This window comes from Trichosurus vulpecula, chromosome 2 (genome assembly GCF_011100635.1).
Source record: "Trichosurus vulpecula isolate mTriVul1 chromosome 2, mTriVul1.pri, whole genome shotgun sequence".
Taxonomy (NCBI): Eukaryota; Metazoa; Chordata; class Mammalia; order Diprotodontia; family Phalangeridae; genus Trichosurus; species Trichosurus vulpecula.
In genome coordinates this window covers 145,157,006-145,180,194 of record NC_050574.1, presented here as the reverse complement: position 1 = coordinate 145,180,194, position 23,189 = coordinate 145,157,006, and the positions used below count along the sequence as shown (strand labels likewise).

The following is a 23,189-nucleotide window of genomic DNA, read 5'->3' as shown; positions in this document are numbered from 1 at the left end:
CCCAATCCATCAGAGCAGTAAAGCATTCACTACATAATATCACACCATGGAGCCTCACCATCCCAAAACCTCTCTGACCCCTTGCTGGAGTCTTCTCAAAAACAAACTCACGACACAGCTAAGCCACACTGTTCAGCTTTAACTGTCACAACAGCCATTAGCAGCCATAACAGCGCGTGCTGTCTCTCTCTCTCCCTCTCCCTCTCCCTCCCTCCCTCTCTCTCTCTTTCTCTCTCACTCTCTGTATCTCTCTGAATTTCCTGTGACATAACTTCCTTTTCTTCTCAGGAAGCTCCTCCCACCATGTAACTTAGGCTTCTTGTGATATAAGCAGGTCACATGACCTATTAATGGGTGGGAAAGATCTTCAAATCTAAATTGCTATTATACTTGTTTAGATCCATCTTCTTTGAAATTCTACTGTGTTCATAATCTACAGCACATCATTTAGTTTTCTATTATGCATTGATAAGAGACCGAAGCTTGTGTATAATATTGCACTACTTCAAAATTTAGTGCCCCTACTAAGTCAGAAGTAGAGATGATGGGTAGTCAATCAAAAAAAAACATTTGTTAAGTGCCTGTTGTGTGTTAGGCACTGGAGATACAGAAACAAAAATGTGAAATGATCCCTACATTTAAAAGGTGTACATTCTATCAGGGGAGACAACATATACATATTTAACATATACAGAATAAATACAAGGTAGTTAGGGAGGGAGGACACTAACAGTAGGAAATATCAGGAAAAAGGCTTAATTTAGAAGATTGTGTTTGAATGGCATCTTGAAGGGAGTGGGAATCCATAAGGCATAGATGAGGAGGGAAGAACATACCAGGCATGGGGGTGTTGATACAAAGGCACAGAGTTTGGAAATGAAGTGTTATATATGAGAAATAGGGAGAACATTAGTATTTCTGTATTGAAGATTGTAGGAAAGGGAGAAATGTTCATTGTGAGAAGGGGAATTCAATAAGTGTCTTCACACTGCTTTGTACTCTCCCCTCCCACCACCTGGTGCTGATATACTAGCCAGACTTAGGCTTGGACATACAGCATCTGTGGAAAGAGGAAGAGTCACTTGCTGTTTTATTTTTTTAACTATATGCATCTGCATATTTCCTTTATAGATAACACTTCCTAGTCTCTATCAAACACTATGCTTTGATGATGTAAGTCTGTGGCGGCCCTACTACCATAACTCAATGTGTGAGCAAGAATTTCCATCCATTCTCTCAAAAAAGGTTTCATTATTTCAACAGGTAAAATTGAGCTTTAAGTGGAAAATGTTTCTGCTGTTTGAATTATCCTTTTGTAGTTATGTAGTCTTTGATACACTTGCATTTGAGTGCCATGTGGGCTTTTCTGTCACCTGACACTAGGACCAAACAAAGTAGTACCAAAATGGTTATGTTTTATGTTTGTGGTTTCTCTTAACATATTCTCATCAATTCTCTCTTCCCCTTATAACACCATCTTTGCTTTATGGGTGGCTGTATAATGGACAACGTTGATAGATAAACAGAGAGCTTTCAGTCTAGCCTCATAGAGCTTACCTCTTGTGCCAGGTTCTCTTCCAGTAGAAAATCCTCAATGACAATTAGGCTGAGTTACATGCCATCCATTTAGGATATCTAGTGAGAGAGCATAGAGATACAGCCATCAAGTGTAGTGGAATGCACCCTAAATTTAGTCACAAAACTTCTGCTTCTTTCTATTCTCGTGTCCTTGAGCAAGTCACACTTAATTTGATCTTAATGGCAACAATTTAAAATTTTCATCACAATTGGCATTGCAGATCTAAATTCTATACTTATTGTCTGTCTTTGTGATTGATTTCATTTCATGATTCCCTTAAACATTTTGGGGTATCCTTAGGCACTGTGGCTGAAACAAAAGGATATTTAATCAGTTTGAGTTTGATATAATTGATGCTATTTAGTTATGTCTTGAAAGAAAGATAAATCTTTATGGATAATTATTGGGAAAATAATTAAGGTGCAATGTCATGTATTCATCTTACTATTGCTTGAAATATTTGTTTTCTTAAATGAACATAATTTATTCTCGTTGTGATGATTTTTAAAATTATAATGGTATTGTCCTTTACTGTTTACTGTCTTTTCTTCCAAGGTCCTAGTGGTACAGGCTCTAAGACCAGATAGACTACAAAGTGCTATGGCCCTTTTTGCATGTAAAACTCTGGGTAAGTATCATTTTAAAATGATTAGCGAAATTAATACACATGGCATGAATCATTTACTTTTAACATATGCTTATTTTCTTTGGCATCTTAATTTTAAAGATATAATAATGTGAGGTTTTTATAGTACTTTTAGTTGTTAACAGGCTATACGTGCTTTTCTGAAGTACGGGTTTCTTTTTAACGTAATGTTAAATGTTACTTTAATGTTGAATTGCATTTGGTGAACACATTAGTCTTTATGAGCTCAAATGACTGTAAGGGTATTAAAAACTTTAGTCTGAAGGGTAAAAATCAAGGAAACATGTTTATAGTGAAGTAATTACCTTCATCTAGTGTTTTAATGTCAAGTTCTCATTGAAGTTTTCTTGGAGTCAGAGGACTAATTCCTTATTACTTGTTTACTTTTAACTACCTATATATTTGGATTTTTTCTCTATGAGACTAATAGCTATAATATTTTATAAAAGGAATGGCAATTTTGAGATTTTTGTCATTGGGGATTAATATTGTATAATATAAAGCTACCAAATATTTCTGTCAGATGAACATGTCAGGTTATAAGTCTCCAGTGTAGTGCCTCAGGGTAATATTCTTATATAAATATTTCATATTTTATAAATATTATTATATTATTACATCAATAAATATTATACTTTGTTATATTTCATATAAAATATTTTTAGCAGTGACTCTTATAAAGTAATAGATGGCATGTTTTTCAGATTTGCAGATAATACAGAGCTAGTATTGCTTGCTAACAGTGGATGACAGTCATCTTGATCCAAGATCCATGAAGATCTTGATAGGCTAAACCATTGGATTGATTCTAATACAATGAAATTTAATAGAGAAAAATTAAAGTCATATTTTTGGGTTCAAAAATTAGAGTTCGTAAAGGCGTGATGGAGGAGACATTAATAAAAAACACTGCCTGAAAAAGACCTGAGAGTTTTGGTGGACTGCATCCTCAGTATGAATAAAGAGTGTGACATGGTTGCCAAAAAACCTAATATACTCTTGGGCTATGCGAAAAGAAACGTAGCATCTAGGACTAAGGAAGTGATAGTCCCATTGCATTTTCTTCTGATCAGATGACATTTGAAGTATTGCCTTCACTTCTGGCCACATAGTTTTAGGTAAGACATGAGTAATCTGAAGAGTGTCCAGAGGAAAATGATCAGGATGGTGAAAGACCTTGAGTTCATTTCATATGGGTATCTGTAGGAGGAAATGTGAATGTTTTTCTTGAAGAAGAGAGGACTCAATGACGACATGATGATTACTCTCTTCCAACATGTGAAGGGCTGATTAGACTGTTTGGACCTAGAGGGCAGAACTAGAAATAATGGGTAGAAGCTTTAGAGAAACAAATTTAGGCTTTTTAGTGGGGAAAAAAACTTCCTAATAATTAGAACTATTCAGAAATAGGCTGACATACGAGATAAAGGGCTCTCCTTCATTAGAGATCTCTAAGCAGGGTTAGGACAAAAATTCTTTGGTTTGTTGAAGAAGAATTTCTTTTTAGCTCTGGGTTACAGTTGTAGCAAATTCTGAACTTCTGTGATTCTAGGAATACATAGGAAGGAGCAGGCTGGGGTTTGAGTCAGTGACTTTCTGAAGTCTTAACTATTTAAGACCAGTAGTTATAAAACTCCTTGAGTCAGGAAATTCCTTTGGTTTTGAACCTCCAGTGCTTATTGTGGAACCTTGCATATATCTTGGCTTAATTGCTTGATGGATTGGAATTATCCTTCAAATTAAATGACCTGTGGTCTGTTTAGTTATCAAAAACCTAGAGCATATGATATGAGCTTATCTGTCCTGAGAATTATAATAATTATTAAAATAATAATAACTTAATTTGGAATAGTAATAGGGAATGGAACTGCAATTCATTGATTTAAGGAACTGTAGAGTGAAAACTTACTGTTCCAAGGCCTTACTTTCTTTCCACCTTAAAATCTTAGAGAGTTGCCTAGATCATTGAGAGGGTTAGGTAGGGGCACACAGCCAGAGTGTGTCAGAAGCAGGATTTGAACCCAGCTCTTCCTGGCTCTTAAGATCAGCTCTTTCTCCATTACTCTACATCTATTACTTATTTACACATTATGTAACTGGCCATGATTCCTTTTGTGTGAGAAAACTTTTGAGAAACCATGTTGGGAAAAGCCAAGAAATGGATTTGACTTTAAGCAGTTATTAATACAAGAATGATAGATCTATATTGTGTTATCAAGTAAGTGATTTTAGAATTTCTTTTTAAAGAAAAACTTGGTCTAATTAATAAATTGGCCTGCTATTTTCTGAAAAGTCTCACTATTGTTCATGTCCATTGAATGTTCATTGTATGCTAGATACTATGCAAAGAATATAAAGGAATTTATAGAATTTAATTTATAGAGAATTTATAATCTTATCAAGTAAGGTTACTGGCATATATTTCTCTGGCTTAAATTTTCTCTAAGATAATTTTTTTTGTTAAAATTCAACAGAAATTTGAAGAAAATTCAGGAAATACCAATACTACCATTTTTACCCTTGAAGTATTGCTAAATTAAACCAACATTTATTGTAAAATTTTAATCACCATTACGTTTAGGAATATCTGTATAGTATTTACTCTTGGGTTGACACATGAATAAATTTGAGGGGCTAGAAAAAGTTACTATGCATCAGGCTATTAAAAAAAAAACAGCTAGGGTTATAGTAGAGATTCCAGGCAAGGTAATTTTAGTATCACATTGTCTAAGAAATCAAGATATTGATAGAAATCAGTAACATTGACCATGTTTGGGTTTCATGGGTATGCCCATGTCTGCTGCTATCATTTGTTACTGTTAGAACTCTTCATTCTATGTCAGTATAAATGTTTGGTCTGATAGAATATCCTCATATTAAAATACAATTTACTGAAATAAGTAATTTAACTTCCTTCAAAGCCTACTCAAGGCTCTGTTCTCCTACAGTTCCCTGTCTACTACTGTCTCTTGGGCTGGAAAAATCCAGTTTCCCCCTGGGCTTTGTGAGTGAGTGAGAAAGCTATAGGAAAGCACATATAAATCCCATATGCTTCTGTTCCAAGGCAACTTATTAATTGTTCCTGGGGGAGACTGTATATCACTATCTGGTAAAACTTATGGATCCATTCTCCGAATAAGGGAAGGGAATTTTAAATTTCAGTTAAAATTTACTGAAAATAAAGATTAAAAATAATTTTTAACCCTCCAAGTTCATGGACCCTTTGAAATCTATGCATGGACCCCAGGTTAAGAACCCCTGATTTAGGAATAGGATCTTTAAAAAGTCACAGACAAAGGCTTAATATTTTGGAAGCTTGTTAATTTGATTTGGGAGCTCCCCTGACCAACCTCCCTCACATTTAAAATTTTGGGGCTTCCAAATCTTCATCTATATAAAGAGGAGATTAGACTACTAGAAGATCTTTGATGCATTCTAAATCTGTGATTCTGTACTCTTAAGAAATGCTACAGGAAAATAGAGAATCAGGATAGGCAGAATAACAGAATGGATTTTACAGTGAGGAATCGGATCATAAATTTAGAGCTAAATGAGATCTTGTAGCTCATGTGAGCCGGCCTAAGTCATTTTTCAGAAAAAGGAATTGAATCTCAATGTTACTCAGTTTATTAGTGCTGGAACTGGTATTTGAACTCATGACATCTGACTTCAAATCCATCATTCTTTTCTTCCAGTTCTGACTTCAAATTCATCATTGCCATTTCTTTAAAACATACTAACCCAGTGGTTTAACATATAGTAATGCACAACAACATTGACATTTTGTGCTTTCTGATTTGACAAGATGGTATTGATTTATGCTGACAGTTATAATGATATTTGTCCAGAGACATGGCCACTTATTTTCCTAAATTTAATCACATTGTAAATAGAACCATTCACTTAGAAATGTCCTGAAAATTGCATTGGAGTGTTTGAAAGCAGAATTGGCATAATTAAGCAAGATGAATAACTTCTATATTTTCCTTAATAGTATAACTTTTTAATGTTTTCTCTGACCTTTTTCTACAGTAAAATATTCTACTACACTTGATATAAAAAATTCAATTTTTATGTTTATGCTATAATGCTAAGTTTGGCTTTTTGTCTATTTTTATTAGCAACCATTTTCCAAATAAGCCTTTTGTTTGAGTTCAAGGATATTTATTTACTTCGAGACATTTCAAACTCAGAATGTCCAAAACAGAATTCATTATTTTTTCTCCCAAACCTTCCCCTCCTTGAAACTTCCTTATTTCTGCCGTAGGCACCACCATTCACCTCACCACCCAGGTTCCTAACCTTGGCATTATCTTTGATTCTTCACTCTCCATTACCCAGTCAGTTGCCAAACCTTGTCATGTCTTCTTCTACAACATGCCTTTTGTCTGGCCCATTCTCTCTACTCAAAAAGCCACACCTTAGTTCAGGTTCACCTCACCTCTCATCATGATCATCACAGTGGCCTCCTAATTATTTCCCTGCCTCAAATCTGTCCTCACTCTAGTCCATCCTGCATACTGCTTCCAGAGGGCTTAAGCTCAGATCTAACCATGTCACCTTCCTCCTACTCAGTAAAATCCAATGGCCTCCATTTTCATTCTTTGTTTTTATCTGTTGTGTCTTGCTCAATACCTCATACAGAGTAGGTGCCTATTAAATGCCTTTTGGTTGAATGATTTTAAGTACCTAATTGTAAGGCCAGTCAGTAAGTGAAAGATCTTTCCTGCCCTTTGAATAGGCCTCTGGTGGGGCCAACAAAGGGAGGCCTGGTTAGAGGCAGGCCCACACCTTTGTGACACTGATCAGGGATTAGAGATTCTTCCCACCCCTTCAGTAGACTTCAGGTGGGGCCAACAAAGGGAGGCCTGATTGGTGGCAGGCCCACACCCTTTCACTCACTAAGTGTGAGGCCCCAGGCCCCACACTTTTTTGCTAAGTAGGCTCTGAGCCCTCAGGGCCCTGAATAGGGTATAAGAGCTCTGAGGTTGCCATTTTGCCTTTGGGGGCACACTTATTGAATGGTGATGAGACTTTGTGATGAGACTCTGGGTAAGTCATTGAAGCAGGCCCCGGCTTTGAAAACCCAAATGTTGGTGCTTCTCTGGTAACTATGTATTGTGATTTGGTTAGACAGAAATATTGATCTATTTATATTGCCTATGTTTGTAATTTCTGTTTATATTTGCTGTGAAGTTCAGGGTGCTGACTTTTCCCCCTGAACTAAGTGAATGGTATGTTTAATGTGTGTTTAATTAAAGTAACATTATTAACCTCTTAAAGTTTCTTTCCTTAGAAAAGCAGATCAAAGAATCTGTGCTGGCAGCCCTTCTGTGTGCTGGTGTTGTTGGCCTTACACCCCCACAGCAGCTGCTAGCAACATTGTTGTTACACTAATATATGCATGGTACTATGCTAGGAATTCAGTGCACAAAGTCAAAAATTCTGTGCTGGAAAGAGCTTACATTCTACTTAGTGGCTTAAACATGCACACAGATAAATAAATTATGGTGTATAAAAGTAATATGAAGTAATTTCAAGAAGTAGAAAGCAATAATAAGTGTTGGGGGAGTCAGGTATAAGAGGTGACACCTCTGCTGAGCTTTGGAGGAACTTATTTCAGAAAACTATGTTTTAAAATGAGGAGGCCTATTCCACTAAACAGTTATTTTAATAGAAGCAATTATTTAATTTCAAGATCCACAACAGATTCTCAAAACATGCTTTGAGATATCGCTGTATCTATCTTCTCATTAATGTTGGTTCTTCATTTATCTTATGGCAACTTCTCTATGTCTTCTTTTTACTTGAGATTTTTCCTGATATCCTTCCATAAATCCTCCACAGAGGATCATCTTAATAAGTCAATTAAAAAAGATTATTAAGAGTCTATTATACTCTAGACTTCAGAAATACAAAGTAAAAAAAAGAAAACTGTCCCTGCCCTTAAGTTGCTTACATTCTGCTGGGGGACCCAATTTGTGCATGTGCGCACACACAGTATATTTAAATAATATGTAAAGCACATGCACATATGTGTACATACATGTACACATACACATATATGTGTATGTGTATATAGATGTGTATATACATGCATACATATATGCTATATATAAATTAACTGTGTGTGTGTGTGTGTGTGTGTGTGTGTGTAAAAAATATAAAATGCACCCTTAAATTGATTAAGAACTTAGGCACATATTGTGAGGGTGCTGTAGGAAAAAAAATCCTTATCACCTCCTTTGCAAATTCTGGATCATTCATTGATTGTTTCAATATACATATGTGTGTGGCACTGGCAGGGAGGTTCCCAGGACTTAGCTACTTCTCATCTTCTCAGGGTTCTGGAGACTGTAAAATTAGGGAGTGGATTTTTCTAGTACTATGGCCCCCATCACTGTGTTGCCTCTGTTGATCATCAGATGATGTCAGTTAGGTAGCTAGATTAAATATCTTTTAGACGGACATTTTATTGAGGTGGTCTGTAGTAAGAAAGTCAGTATAGAGCATCCTCCCAAAAGTCTATAACACATTGTCCCATCAGCATGTGTAGATTTCTGGGGAAACTGCTCCAGCGTAGAGCACATGTGGCAGAGATTACTGAGGTTTTGGTCGCTGGAAGTTCTTTTCTCCCCTTCACAGGATGCTCATGAAATTCCCCTTAGGTCCGGTGGAACTTGTGTTGGGCTTCTTTTGGAATTCTGGAGCTGCCTTTTCCTCAGTATATATTGTTTGTCCTTGATTCCTCAGGCAGATACTGCCCCCCCCCACCCCCGCTTAGGTTTTGGTGATGCTACTTGGACAGCAATTAGAAACTCCAAACATTTGGACATTTGGAAGTTCCCCAGGTTCTTTGGTGGTGGAGGAGGCAGCAGTAGGAGACATAAATCTCCTCAACCAGTATGAACATCCTTTGTTGTGTCATTTCACTTTGTTCAGTCACCTTCACTCTTTCCAAATAGAGCAAGGAATTTTTTGCTTCTAGTTAAAATCCTTTTGATTCAATAGTCCTTGTTCATGCTAAGTTCATTTCTCTAGCTGATTTATTTAATTGAGAAGTTAGAGATGTCTTTATTTATTGAGGTAGTGATAGGGAACACTCCTCTTACAAAGAATTTGAGTGAGGGAGGTACTAGCAGCTGGGAGAATCAGAAGAGGCCTGATGGTATCTGAATTGAGCTGCCAAATTGATATTCCTAAAAAGTAGAGCCCATCAATGTGACACTTCCCATCCCCCAAACAAAAGCTTTAGTAGCTTTCTATTGCCTTTAGGATGAAATGCAAACTGCTCAGCCTGACATTTAAATCTGGTTCTCATCTACCTTGCCAGTCTTATTTCACATTTGTCTCCTTGTTTTCTCCTTTATGGTCAAAATGGCCTACTGGCTATTCTCTGTACATGACATTCTGTCCCACATCTGTATAACTTTGCCATCCTCTCCCAGAATGTCAAGAATATACATTTCCTCCTCACCTGAACTATATAGGATTTCTACTTTCTTTTAAATTAGTGTTCAGGTGTCATTTCCTATATTACACCCTTCCTGATCTTCCCTTCTTATCCAAATTCTCCGACTATCCATATCTCTCTGTCTCTCTGCCTCCTTCCTCAGTCCCTCCCTGAAATGACTTTGCTTTACTTTTTAAATACTTTAATTTACTTATCCTCTCATTAGAATATAAACTCCTTGAGGGCAGGGACAGTTTTAATTTAGGCCTTGTATCTCTAGTGCCCAGATCATATAGCAAGCACTTAATATTTTCTGATCAAATTCCTCCTAGACTCAAAATGTAGGTGTCTTCTTCTAATTTGTTCCCAAGGCTTGTCAGTTTTACCTTCATAATATCTTTTCTGCCATCACCCCTGGTGTAGGCTCTCATCTCCTCATGACTGGACTATCGTAATAGCCTGCTGGTTCGTCTCCCTTCCACAAGTCTTTCCCCTTCCAATCCATTCTACATTCAGCAGTCAAAGTAATCTTCCTAACGTGTAGATCAGAGTAAATCTCCTCACCTCCACCCCAAGCCCCATATACTCCAATGGCTCCCTATCACCTCCAAGATTAAATACAAAATCCTCTGTTTGGCATTTAAAACCCTTTCACCAAACCACCCCTTTCCAGTCTTCTTATACCTGTATCCCCCATGTACTCTTCTATCCCTTGACTTCTTGTTGTTACTTGAACAAGATACTCTTATCTTCCTTCTCTGGGCATTTTCACTGGCTGTTGCCCATGCCTGGAATGCTCACTCTCCTCATGTCTATTTCCCTGTTTCTGCAGCCTCCTTCAAGTCCCAGCTAAAATCTTATCTCCTACAGGAAATCTTAATTTTAGTGTTCCATCTGTTGATTTTTTTCCTATTTATACTCATAGTTGTTTACAGGGTGTGTCCCCCATTAGATTGTGAACTCTTGGGAAGCAGGTACTCTTTTACCTTTCCTCCTAGCATTTAGAACAGTGCCTGGAATATAGTAGGTATTTAATAAATGTCTTTTTGACTGACTGGCTGAAAGGCATTGGCTCTGATCCCCTTTCTTAAAAAATAAATTGTCTTGTCTGATATGTTTCCTCACTGGGTTGCTGCTTTCTGTCTGTTTGAATCCTGGTACTCTAAAACTAGGTAAAAATGCATAATCCAGGAGCCCTTAAAATATTTAGCTATTTGTATCTCCGTCTGAACAGTTGTTCCTACCTATTACTGAACAAGAATTCCTTAAGGTATATAGGTTGTGTTGAACCAATTTGTTTATTGAACCTTCACTCATTAATCTCTCAGCAGGGTAGAAATGAATCCCACAAGCAGGAGCAAGCCTTGAATACAATTTATATTCCCCTCTTAAACTGGAAAACCATAGCCTTAGCCTGGGTATCATACATCTCCTACAATTTAAGACTGAACAACAGAATTAATAATAACTTCCACAGCCTCCTGAAATTCTAATTGGCTGCATTATTTAAAAAAAAACATACTTTATCACATGATAAGGTAGGACTTATGTATCTTTTAGATAATACTTTTTTTATAATTAAAAGCCATCTTACTTCTTTCTTTATCAGTTTGTATATTATTTGGTCTCTCTACTTAACTTTTGTTTCCTTTAAGACTTTTTCACTAAATTTTAAAGCTCCCATACCCAATCCATTGTCAATTAATTAATGCAATGCTTAGTACAGTGTCTGGCACATAGTAAGCATTAGTAAATGTTTATTGATTATTAATTTACCCTCCAGAATATAGTTTGCATCTGTCTTCCTGGGGAGGCAGCTTTCCCCCACGTATTCTATGGGTCACTATATTCATGAGCCTTCCGCCACTGTTGCCCCTACTGATAATAGTTAACACAGCAGATACAATTAGCTCAAATAAAAGGTATATTGAGTTGGATTTGTCAAAACAGTAGCCAAAAACATTTTCTCCATCAACCTGGGGTATACCGTCCCACAAATACACACAGTATTCATGGGAGGAGTGGACACCAAAGAGTATAATGGTAAAGAAGCATATACTTAGAATTATGATAACCACTTGTTTCTTGCTCTAATAGTCTGTGAAACTGAATATTTCTTCCTTCTCTTTTATAATTTTCTAGTCCTTTGGGCTGATAAAATTTTCCATGTAATCGAAGTGGCACTCTTGTATTTTGTGAAGCTATATTCACTCAGTTCCCCCCCAGTATGGAACTGTGTAGCACATTTTCCCAAATAAATTAGTAGTTAGTCAAAGGCAATGCGTTCCAAAGAATATCCTTCTGTGTTTTAATTTCTAAGTTGGACATAGTTTAAGTCCCCAGAAGGAGAAATGTTTTCCATTTATTTTGGCAATATCTAACTTTGTCTTATCTCACCTTTCCTACCTTATTGCACATTACTCTGCTCCCCACATCCTGCAGTCCAGCCTAACTGTCCTTCTTGCTGTAACTGGTGTATGTGATATAGCATGTCATGTCTCTGTGCCTTTGCATAAACTGTCTCCCATATGCGTAATAGTCCCCCTCTTCTGCTCTGTGTTCTTGGACTCTTTGGTCTCATTCAAGGCTCATTTCTGCATGAGGACTTTCCTGTCTACTTGCTCCCCCAGGTGCTAGTGCTTTTCTCTCCCAAGATATAACTATCAAGGTTACCTTGCATCTATTTTATTTATATATATATATATATATATACATATATATATATATATACATATATATATATATATATATATATATTTTTTTTTTTTACCTAGCTCCGTATGTGCAACAGTTGAGGATGATTTGCATTCATGTCTTCCTGGGATAGAAATAAACTTAATGATGTTATGAGTCCTACCTATAAGGTCTAGATGAAAAATGATTGATGAGTATTGTATTTATCTCCTTTTCTCAATGTGTGCTTGTTTTAATTAGGAGATGGAAAGAATATATATTCATTGTCTTTTTATATCCCTAATATACATTTTAGGAATGAAAGAGTTGTCCCCACCACCTCTGAATCTGAAACGTCTATACAAAGAGACGTTAGAAATTGAACCCATTTTAATCATTATTTCTCCTGGAGCTGATCCTTCCCAAGAACTACAGGAACTTGCTAATACTGAACGAAGTGGAGACTGTTATCATCAGGTTAGTCCTAGATGGGTTCTATTAATTCTCTATTGTTACTATTGCTACTACTTCAGTTAGTAATATTAGAATACTTTATCCATTGATGAGAAAAAAATTTGTGACTTGTCCTTTAAAAATATGTTCTTTTTCAACTAGTATGCCATTTACTGTGTCATAGGGATATATGCCTTTGTATAAGATTTAAACTGGGAACATTGAGACAATTTTCTGGAAAAAAAGAAAGAAGCTATCTAATAAAATATGTTTATCTGAAGTATCTTGATAATTGAGATTAGTTGGGGAGAGATTATTTTTATTAGTTTGTAATAATTATATCCGTTTCCTATTTTATTTTTCAGACTCTTGAGAAACCTAGGCATGAATGAACTAGGCCTCAGAGGGTCTGATTTCTAGTTCTTGATAGACCACTGTACCTTTAACTTTAGGGATGTCTTTTAACTTCTGTGAGCCTAAATTTGCCACTTTGCTCTCTGGGACCAAATGGAACCAATGAAATCCTCTTCCTCATGACAGCCCTTCACATGCTTCATCACAGCCATCATGCTCCTTTCTTCCCTAGTTCCTTCAATGGATCTTCATATGACATGGACTTGGGGCTTCCTTCATCCTATTTGGCCTCCTTTGGATAATCTTTAGCTAATCAAAGTCATTCCTAAACTGTCAGGTCAAGTTAAGTCAATGTGCATCTCTGAAGTCTTTACCATGTTCTTTTGTTTAGTCGTTTTTCAGTTGTGTCTGATTCTTCATAACCTGTTTTAGGGTTTCTTGTCAAAGGTAATAGAATGGTTTGCCCTTTCCTTCTCTAGCTCCTTTTACAGATGGGGAAACTGAGGCAAACAAGGTTAGATGACTTGCCCAGGGTCATATGGCTTGGCAGTATCTGAGGTCAGATTTGAACTCAGAAAGATTAGTCTTCCTGACTTAAGAACTGGCACTCTATCCACTGTGCCACCTTACTGCCCCACCATGTTCTAGGTATGGGCTAAGCACTAGAGAAGGGTAAAAATAATCCCTTCCCTGAAGGAGCTCATAGTCTAATGGGGGAGACAGCATATGCATATGTGTGTATATAAATGTATGTGTGCATACCTGTATGGATAGACATGTAAAGTCACACATGTTTTTATGGATATACATAGACATACTACATGCATACATATACATACATGCTCTCGCATGTGCACATGCTTGTGCGTGTGTGTATGTGTCTGTGTATTGGTGGAAATCTCAGAGGAAAGGTATTATTATCATTGAAGACTGTTGGGAAAGGCCACTTGCAAAAGATGGACTTTGAACTGAAACTTGAAGGCGGCCAGGGAAGCCAGGAGGCAGAGGTGAGGAGGAAGTGCATTCCAGACACAGAAGATAGCCATTGAAAATGCCTGGAGTCAGGTAGTGGAGCATCAGGGTTGAGATATAGCGAGGAAGCCACTGTTGCTAGATCACAAATATAATTTCATTTTAGCCTTCTAGAAACCGTGGGAGGTAGGTGTTGCTGTTATCTCCATTTTATACATGGGGAAATTGATTCAGACAAAAGTCAAGATACTTGTCCAGGGTCATTCGATTAATAATGAGGGTGCATGTGAACTCAGGACTTCCAGTAAATCATCTCTACCCCGACTCCTCAGCTGAGCTATCATGCTGTATTTCCAATGACCTGTGAGGTACCTTTCACCTGGATATTTTGTGAAATGATTATCTATATCCCAAAGGCAGCCTGCCTTAACAGAAATCCATGTCCTGGAGTGACAAAATGCCAGGCACATAGTAAATTCTTCTTGAGTTGGAATGAATGCCATATAGGCTTCTGAGCTGAAAACTTTGGATTCATTATTGACTGTTCCCTTCTATCTATGTCATATATGCAATCTGTGACCAAGTTCTATTTTTCTTATTTTGAAATTCATCCTGGATACAATTTTTCTCTCTATTTACAATGCCAGGAACCAAACCTAATCCAACAGAGATGAGAGATAAGAAATAGTCAGAGATAACCATGAAATTTGAAATATATGTGATTAGGTAAATGGTGTTGCCATTCATACAGAAATATGGACATGCAAAAGATGTGATGGAATGTCATGACTTTTAAGGGAAAATACTATTTAAAATTTGGAAATTGAGTTTGTAGTAACAGTAGGACATCCAGTTAGAAATAGCCAGCAGACCTTTCAAAACGTGGGTCTCAAGCTCAGGAGAGAAGTCAGAATTAAAGACTGAGGGTTGGGAATCATCTTCATAGAGATGAAAGTCAAAACGGCCAAGAAGGGTATAGAGGAAAAAGAAGAGAAACAACATAACTTTGGGTGATCACCGATATTAGGGGGCAAAGTAAGAACAGGGAAAGAAATAGGGAAACAGGTAAGAGGAGAACCAAGAAAAAACTTGGTAATTTTGGAAGCAGAGGGAGGAAAAAAAAATAAAAGGGTCAATATAAATTAAATATAAAAGTAAGAATAAAAAGGACAATGTAAATGTTGCTGAGAGGTCAAGGAAGATGAAGACTAAATTGATTCAGAAAATCAAGTCCATATGAATGAGACAGGGAGGCACAGTTAGACAGCAGTTTTTCTTATAGATTCTGGAGCCTTTGGTAGACTGAAAGCTCAGTATGATTCAGCACTGTGAAGAGGCAAAGCTAATGAGATCACATTAAGTGAAGCCCTGCCTCCACCAGTAAGAAAGTGATAGTCCCTTGGTACTGTCCCCTGGTCAAGACCACAACTGGGATATTGTATTCAATTCTTATAATTTTCTTCCTTCCTCATTATGTTATTGTTATTACATACATTGTTCTCCTGTTTCTGTTCATTTCGCTCTGTATTAGTTCATGCAGGTCTTCTCAAGTTTTTTAGAAACAATCTCTATCTTCATTTTTTAAGGAACCATAATATTCCATCATGTCCATGTACCTAAATTTATTCAGCCATTCCTCAACCAATAGGTACCCCTTTAATTCCCAGTTCTCTGCTACAACAAAAAGATTTGCTATAAACATTTGTGTACATATGAGTCTTTTTACATTTTCTTTGATCTCTTTGGGAGTATAGACTTAGTAGTGGTATTGTTGAGTCAAAGAGTGTGCATTGTTTAATGACTTGTTAGGTATAGTTCCAAAAAGAATTTTTCGGAATAGTTATACCCATTCATAATTCCTTCAACAGGATACCAGTACGTCTTTTCTCCCACAGTTCTTTCAATAATTGTTGGCCATTTTCTTTTTCTGTCTTCAATCTATATGGGCAAGGTGGAACCACAGAGCTCCTTTAATTTGCATTATTTTATTTTAGTGATTTGGAGCACTTTTTCATATGGCTGTCAATTCTTTTAATTTCTTCCCTTGAGAACTGTTGGTTCACATCCTTTGACCTGTTATCTATGGGGAAGTGGCTATCATTCTTATATATTTGCATCAGTTCTTTATATATCTTGCATGGCAGACCTTTATCAGAAAAACTTGCCACAAAGATTTTTCAATTAATTTTTTTTCTATTAACTTCATCAATTTTGCTTATACAATTTAAAAAAATCTTAAGTAGTCAAAATTGTCCATTTCATCTTCTGTGATCCTGTCTATCCCTTGTCTGCTCATGAACTATTCTCCTATGCATAGTTGCAAAAGTTGTATTTTTCCCCTTAATTATTTAATTTGCTTAAGTTGTGTCATTTTATATCCTGAATCCATTTGAAGCTCATTGTGGTACATGTGAAATATCTTAGTCTAAACCTAATTCTATGAGACTTTCTATTTTTCTCAGAAGTTTTTGTTGAAAGTTTTTGTCCTTATCCCAGTGATTGAAGACTTTGTATTTGTATTTGAATACTATGCTACTATGCATATTTGCTTTTGAATATTGTGTTCCTAATCTGTTCCACTGATCAACTTTTCTGCATTTTTTATAAGCACTGCTTTATTGTGTAGTTTGAGATTTGATCTTCAACCTTTTTTTGCTTCAGAAGAATTTTGTTACAATTTTTTTTCTAAAAAGTTTTCTAAAATAATACTTTGGTAGTTTGCTTGATATGGCACTGATTAAGTGAATTAATTTAGAAGTTGTATATTCATTTTTATTCTATCATCATGCTCTAACTATAAATAATTAAAATCTCTCCACTTACTTAGATCTGTCTTTATTTTTGTAAAAAACATTTTGTAGTTGTATGCTTTTGTATGTGTTTTAGTAGATGGCCTTCTAAATATTTTATATATTCAATGGTTATTTTGAATGGAAGAGAGCTTTTAAAGAAAGGTACAATGGAATACTACAGAGGTGTCAAGGGAAATGTGGATGTAGAAAGGGGGAATTGTCAAGGTGATTATAGTTAATTTTTGGAAGATCATTTTAAGGGAAATCTGGACAATGGATTTCATAGTAAGGCAGTGAAGAAGAGAAATGAATGCCACTACAATCAGCAATTCTGGCAACAAAAGGAAAGAGAAAGAAGGAATAGTTATTGTTTGACTAGAAATGGCATTCTAATATTAACTGCTAGGTTTTAGAATATTTGTAAATTATAAAAAAAACTCAGAAATCTCATCATAAAGGCTCTAAACCTTAGTTCAGTATAAAACACTGAAATTTCTTATCCTGCATGTGACGCTGATAACATATTCTGTAATTTAACTGTTTTCTCTTTTTCTTCTAGGTTGCCATGGGCCAAGGTCAAGCTGATTTAGCAATTCAGATGCTGAGAGAATGTGCTCAAAATGGAGACTGGCTGTGCTTGAAGAACTTACATCTTGTGGTTTCATGGCTTCCTATTCTGGAAAAGGTATGTTCAGATAAATGGGATACAGTAAGGATATGATTTAATTTATTCCATAGAAGAATCCCTATATAACATCATTCTGTATGAAATTGTAACACAGTAATTGTGATTATTATGGAAATCAGAATATGATAAAATCACTTTAAATCTCTTTGAAACCTTGTCAAGTTTACTTTTAACTGCTAATTCAAAAAGTAATTTGTTTCCTGTAAAGATATCCTTTTAACTATTCAATTTTGAATATTGCATAGTACTATAGACTTAAGGGAAGGTTTTTTTTAAATTTTGTTGCAAAACAGCATGTTGTTTGGGAAGACAGAGGCAAGCTTAGATTACGTTGAAGGAGAACAAGTGTTATATAGGTAAAGGCACCAAAGTGGGGAAAACCATAGAATTAAAAAGTGCCTGTTTGTGGTGGTTTACATTTTCATGGCAGAGACACACTGTTTTGTGGATGCCTCTTGTCCAGCTTCAGTCATATGGGAAATGTTCAGCAAGGGAGTCACAATGAGCAGCCACTGATACTACTGTATTTAAGACTTGACCTCTCTGTGTTAGAGGGCTGTTGTGATGGACACAGTTTACAAATGATTAGTAAATTGGTAGGTACTATATAAATATGAATGAGATGTGTATGAATGGGTAGGTGGATGGATGAATTGATAGATGGAGCTATCAAAGAGTCTAGAAGGATAAATTAAACTATCCTTTTAATTTTCTCTGACACCTTGAGCAGCAGAATAATCTGTAGTCATGGTAGACAAGTAGCTTTGAACAATCAAAGCAAATTGGCTTGAATATTTGGTATCAAGCTGGCCTGTAATCCCATTTCTGTAAACAAGGGTAGAAAAGATGATTCTAGGATTGGATTTCCAGGTCATTTCGAAAACAAAATTTAAAAAAAAAATCAAATGGTGTTTGTTTGTTTGTGTTAGATTTCTAGATCACTTTAAAAATAAAATAAAAAAAATTCAAATGGTGTTTGTTTTTGTTACTCTGCTATTATACTTAAGGATCAATGAGAAGGGTGTTGTATTATGCCATGGACATTATTTTCTTTAAAAGTCCACTTATATATCATCACTAGTCCTTAGTTTTTATAATTTTAGTTGCATTCAGTTGTTTAAATAGTGTCATGTGTCATAATGATTATAACTAGAATTTATATAGACCTTTTAAGTTTTCCAAAGTGTTTTATACATATTACCTCATTTGAACCCTAAAACAATCCTTTTGGAAAAGATGTGATTATATTCCCACTTTACAGATGCAGAAGCTTAATCATACTTGTAAACTATTTTTTTAGTCGTCATCAACTTATTTTTATTCTGATTAAAAATCTTTCATAAGAATTTGTTAGGAAGTATATGATAAGCATAGATGCTTGTAATACTTGTTTAAATAAATCTGTTTTCGTTCTTCCAGGAACTGAATTGCCTCCAACCCAAAGAGAATTTTCGTCTTTGGCTCACAGCCGAAGTTCATCCCAGCTTTACTCCTATTTTACTTCAGTGTAGTCTGAAGATAACATATGAGGTAAAAGCATTGTATACTTGGATCATTGGCATATTGATACAAGTTACTGATATCTAGGTGCGGTCACACATCATATTGTAGTAAGTGGCTTGACAGAGAATGAATGTGTATTATACTTAAATGCTTTTTATGAAAATGAAAAAATTAGGGGCAGAGGGCCTGAGTTTAAGTCATAGTTCTGCCACCAACTACTTCCTTGGCTTCAATTTCTTTATAAAATGACTGGATTAAACACAAAATCTCTGACACAGAATAAAAAAAAAACAAGGTTGTATATATGAAAAGATGTTTTAGTCATCTCTTTTCAACTTTTACAGTATGTTGTTTCTTAAATTGAAAGTCAATATAATAAGGTACAAAGAGCAAAAACTAGTTCAAGTACCTACCACTTATTTGCTTTGTCATGTAGTATGAGTATCTTTATCATAAAAATAGAGATTAAAAAACCTGCCCTGTCTGCCTCTCAAGATCATTGAGCACATCGAGTGAGATAATCTGTGTTCAGTGTGCTTCATAAACTGTAGAGCACAATACAAATACAAAGCATTGTTATCACTCTTACTTGTTAATAGTAATTTGGTAAAAGCAGTGGTGATGGTAGCATTTGCAGTGTTTCAAGTTTTGAAGTGACTTGAGTAACCATATCTGTATTGGCCATGATAGAGAACTAAAGTGTATATCTTATAAATGTATTTGTAACTTTTTTGCATTTATCAACGTTTCTAGTCATTGTTAATTTCAAAAAATCTGTGGTCAAAAATTATATAAATGTATTTTTTCTTGTAAATGAAAAATAATTATTTAAAAATATTTTTCCTGCTTCTTCTACCTCCCCTATGGTCCTTAATAGGAAAGAAAATATTCCTTACCATTTTAGAAACAGAATTTTATATCTGGAAGGGACTGTAACAAATCACATAGTTCAAGTTTCCAGTTACACATTAGTAAAATGAGGCCGAGAGAGGTAATGAACACTTTATCAGTTGAACTCAGGCACTGCACTGTTGTAGCACCAATGTGTTACTCACGGTGGCTACAGCGGCTATGAATATGCTGGTGTAGCTCTGAATCGCAAAATATAACAGACTCTCCACATGCAAGGCAGAAGCAAAACATTTACTCAAACACCGGGAAGCCTAATCCTAACACCAGGAAGCCAAATCCATGATAGCAACAAAGAAATCCATCCACATTAGCAATGCAGGGAGCACCACCATCCTCCAGCCTTCCCGCTCTTAGGGCCTACCCACAAGAACACGCCCTCTCTCACTCACGCTTGCTGCCGCTCTGTGTGTCTCTCTCTCCCAGCTCTGACTGCTCTGTCTCACTTCCTCTCAGCTCTTCTCCACCCTTCCTGCTCCACCCATTGGGCAAGCTCCTTCCACCACAGACTCATGTGATTGTTTCAACAATCTGGCTAGCAGCTGCTGTGTGGAGGGGTGTAAAATCAACAACAACCAGCTCACAGATGCTGCAAAAGCCCAGGTTCTTTTGATCTGCTTTACTAAGGAAAGCAACGTTAAGGGGTTAACAATCTTACTTTAATCCAGCATACAAATACCATTCACTTAGTTCAGGGGAAAAAGCCAGCACCCTGAACTTCAGAGCAAATACAAACAAGTTACAAACATCGACAGACAGGCCAAATACAATTCATAGTTACCAACGTCTAAGTTCAGCCCGGGAGCTTATAACAAGGGCTGGCCCAGAGTCACTTGTGCCACCACTGCTGTGGGTCAGAGCTCCGGAAAAAGAGAAAGCCAACCCCTGGGTTTATATCTTTTTCAGGGTCAAGGGTGAGTCACACATGTGACTCACCCACGTGACCTAAAATCATCACAAAGATGTGACTTAAACCCACGTGGTCTAAAAGCCTCTGATGTCACAAACGTGTCACTCAAACCCACGTAACCTAGGCTTTCCCTTGAGGCAAGGAGGTCACCGAGGACTCCTAATTTAATCAAGGAAATAAAGGCGAAACTCTTCAAGGGCACTTGGTTGAATTAAGTGCTAAGAGCCCATTTTGATTGCCAACAGGTCACATGGGCCTATTAATGGATGGGAAAATATTCAAATTGTATTAACAACACATTAACAATACAGTTGTGCAGATGATAGTGATGTCAAAAAGGATTTCTAAGTCATGTAGGGGATTGGACAGATCAATATTCCCCAAATTGTAATCTCCAAAAACTTGATATTTCTCATAAAGTAGATAGTGTCTGAAAAAATTTTTGGTTTTTTTAAGGTTAAATAGCTAGTTCCAGAGTTTGGAATAGAATCTACATTCCTTCTAATTCAGTATTTTTACACTTCATCATTTTTTTCTAACATTTTATGACAGTGGTGTCAAACTTAATCAGAACATACATTAAGAATCCTTCAGGTCACGTAGTGGCTTAGTTTTAAAATGTAATATTCATATTTTATTGTATTTTAATATTTTGTTAAGTATTATCCAATTACATCTTAATCTGGTTTAGCTGTACCTGGGAGTGTTGTGGGCTGCATGTAGCCATAGAGTGGTGTGTTTGATATTTCTGCCTTAGGACAAAGCCAGGTTTCTGGGAAGAGTATTTTTTATTCTCATGAATCTACCAGGAAATGGATATGAACATACAGGTTTATTTCAAAATGGCCTTAACTAATTCCATAGTTTACAAAGAGTTCCTCAAAATTCAGGACTAGAAAATGAGTTTCTGTTTCTCCAGGCCTAGCTTGGATTTCTCTTTGGAGTAGATAATAATTTAGAGCTCATTTGATTTTACTCATCTTATGGATTGGCAGCAGTGATTGGCTGTGAATCCATTTCTTAAAAGGATTGCATTAGTTATTATGGTTTGTTTTTAAAGGTGTCCTAACACCCTTGTGTTATCTCATTTCAGAGAATGTATATCTCATTTTGGAAACTTTCAGTGAGAAACTTCAGTTATCTACTGAGAATAATGTATACATGTTTAGGTATTTCTTACACATATAAAATGTTTTGAATAATAATTAAATAACTAGATTGTAAAATCCACAAAATGTCAATTTTGGGGTTTGCTCCCCTAGACCCTAAAGCAATCTTGTGATTGTAGCAGTTCTTTATTATATGGTAATTAAATTGAACTGTACTTATATTTGTTGGGAAATACCTCTTTTGGAAGTGTTGAAATTAAGGTAAACATATTTATCTAGTGAAATATAACTATGTTTTTGTGAAATGGTATTTTTTTTTCCTTCAGGCACCTCCAGGTTTGAAAAAGAATTTAATGCGGACCTATGAATCCTGGACTCCAGAACAAATTAGCAAAAAAGACATTGTGGAACGGGCACATGCCCTCTTCAGCCTGGCCTGGTTCCATGCTGCATGCCAAGAAAGAAGAAATTATATTCCTCAAGTAAGAAATATAATTTCTTATGAAAACATTAATTTCAGCATATTGTTTCCTTAAAGCCAAAGGTTCTTCATAACCTTGGGTGTATGAACTTGTTTCTTTTAGTATTTTGATAATTACATTTCAGTTTTAATTGATTTCCTTCATAATCCTATGTGTTTTATTTTATGTATTTAAAAACATTAATCTGAGTAGGGCTAAATAGGCTTAATCTGACTTCCAGAGTGGTCCATGACACGTAAAATGTCTAAGGATCCCTGCCTTACAGTATTTCGTTGTTGTTTTTGTTGGTTGGGGAAAAATAATGTGGATTACACACTGCACACATTTATTAAGCACCAACTATGTGCCAGACACTATGCTTAGAGTTTAGGGATTCTAAAACAAAAATAAGCAGATGTTGTTCTCAAGGAGATTATATGATATTGGATGAGACAAAATGTAATTTATAAGTATATGCAAAACTGTCTTGGGGACTTACCAAGATGTGGTCTTCATTGATTCTACCTTGGGAGACCACTTTATGACAACATTCCTAATCTGATATCCTTTGTTTGGGATACATTGTCACAGAAGTTAAAATATTCACTGTTTATTAAGTGCTGCCTCTGCTGTTAGATGCTGAGAAAGATATAGAATGAAGATTAAAAACTGTATTTACCATCATGG

At 36.0% G+C, this 23,189-nt stretch overlaps 1 protein-coding gene across 2 annotated transcripts in view; it reads left to right on the top strand.

Moving 5' to 3' along the window:
• DYNC2H1 (dynein cytoplasmic 2 heavy chain 1) overlaps positions 1-23,189 on the top strand; it is a 414,726-nt gene that overhangs the window by 248,341 nt on the left and 143,196 nt on the right. For both annotated transcript variants that reach the window (XM_036745232.1, XM_036745230.1), the window contains 6 exons: positions 1,132-1,263; positions 2,135-2,207; positions 12,668-12,828; positions 17,482-17,607; positions 19,030-19,140; positions 22,368-22,523. In XM_036745232.1, coding sequence (XP_036601127.1) covers positions 1,132-1,263; positions 2,135-2,207; positions 12,668-12,828; positions 17,482-17,607; positions 19,030-19,140; positions 22,368-22,523 — 759 coding nt within the window. The remainder of the gene's footprint in view (positions 1-1,131; positions 1,264-2,134; positions 2,208-12,667; positions 12,829-17,481; positions 17,608-19,029; positions 19,141-22,367; positions 22,524-23,189) is intronic.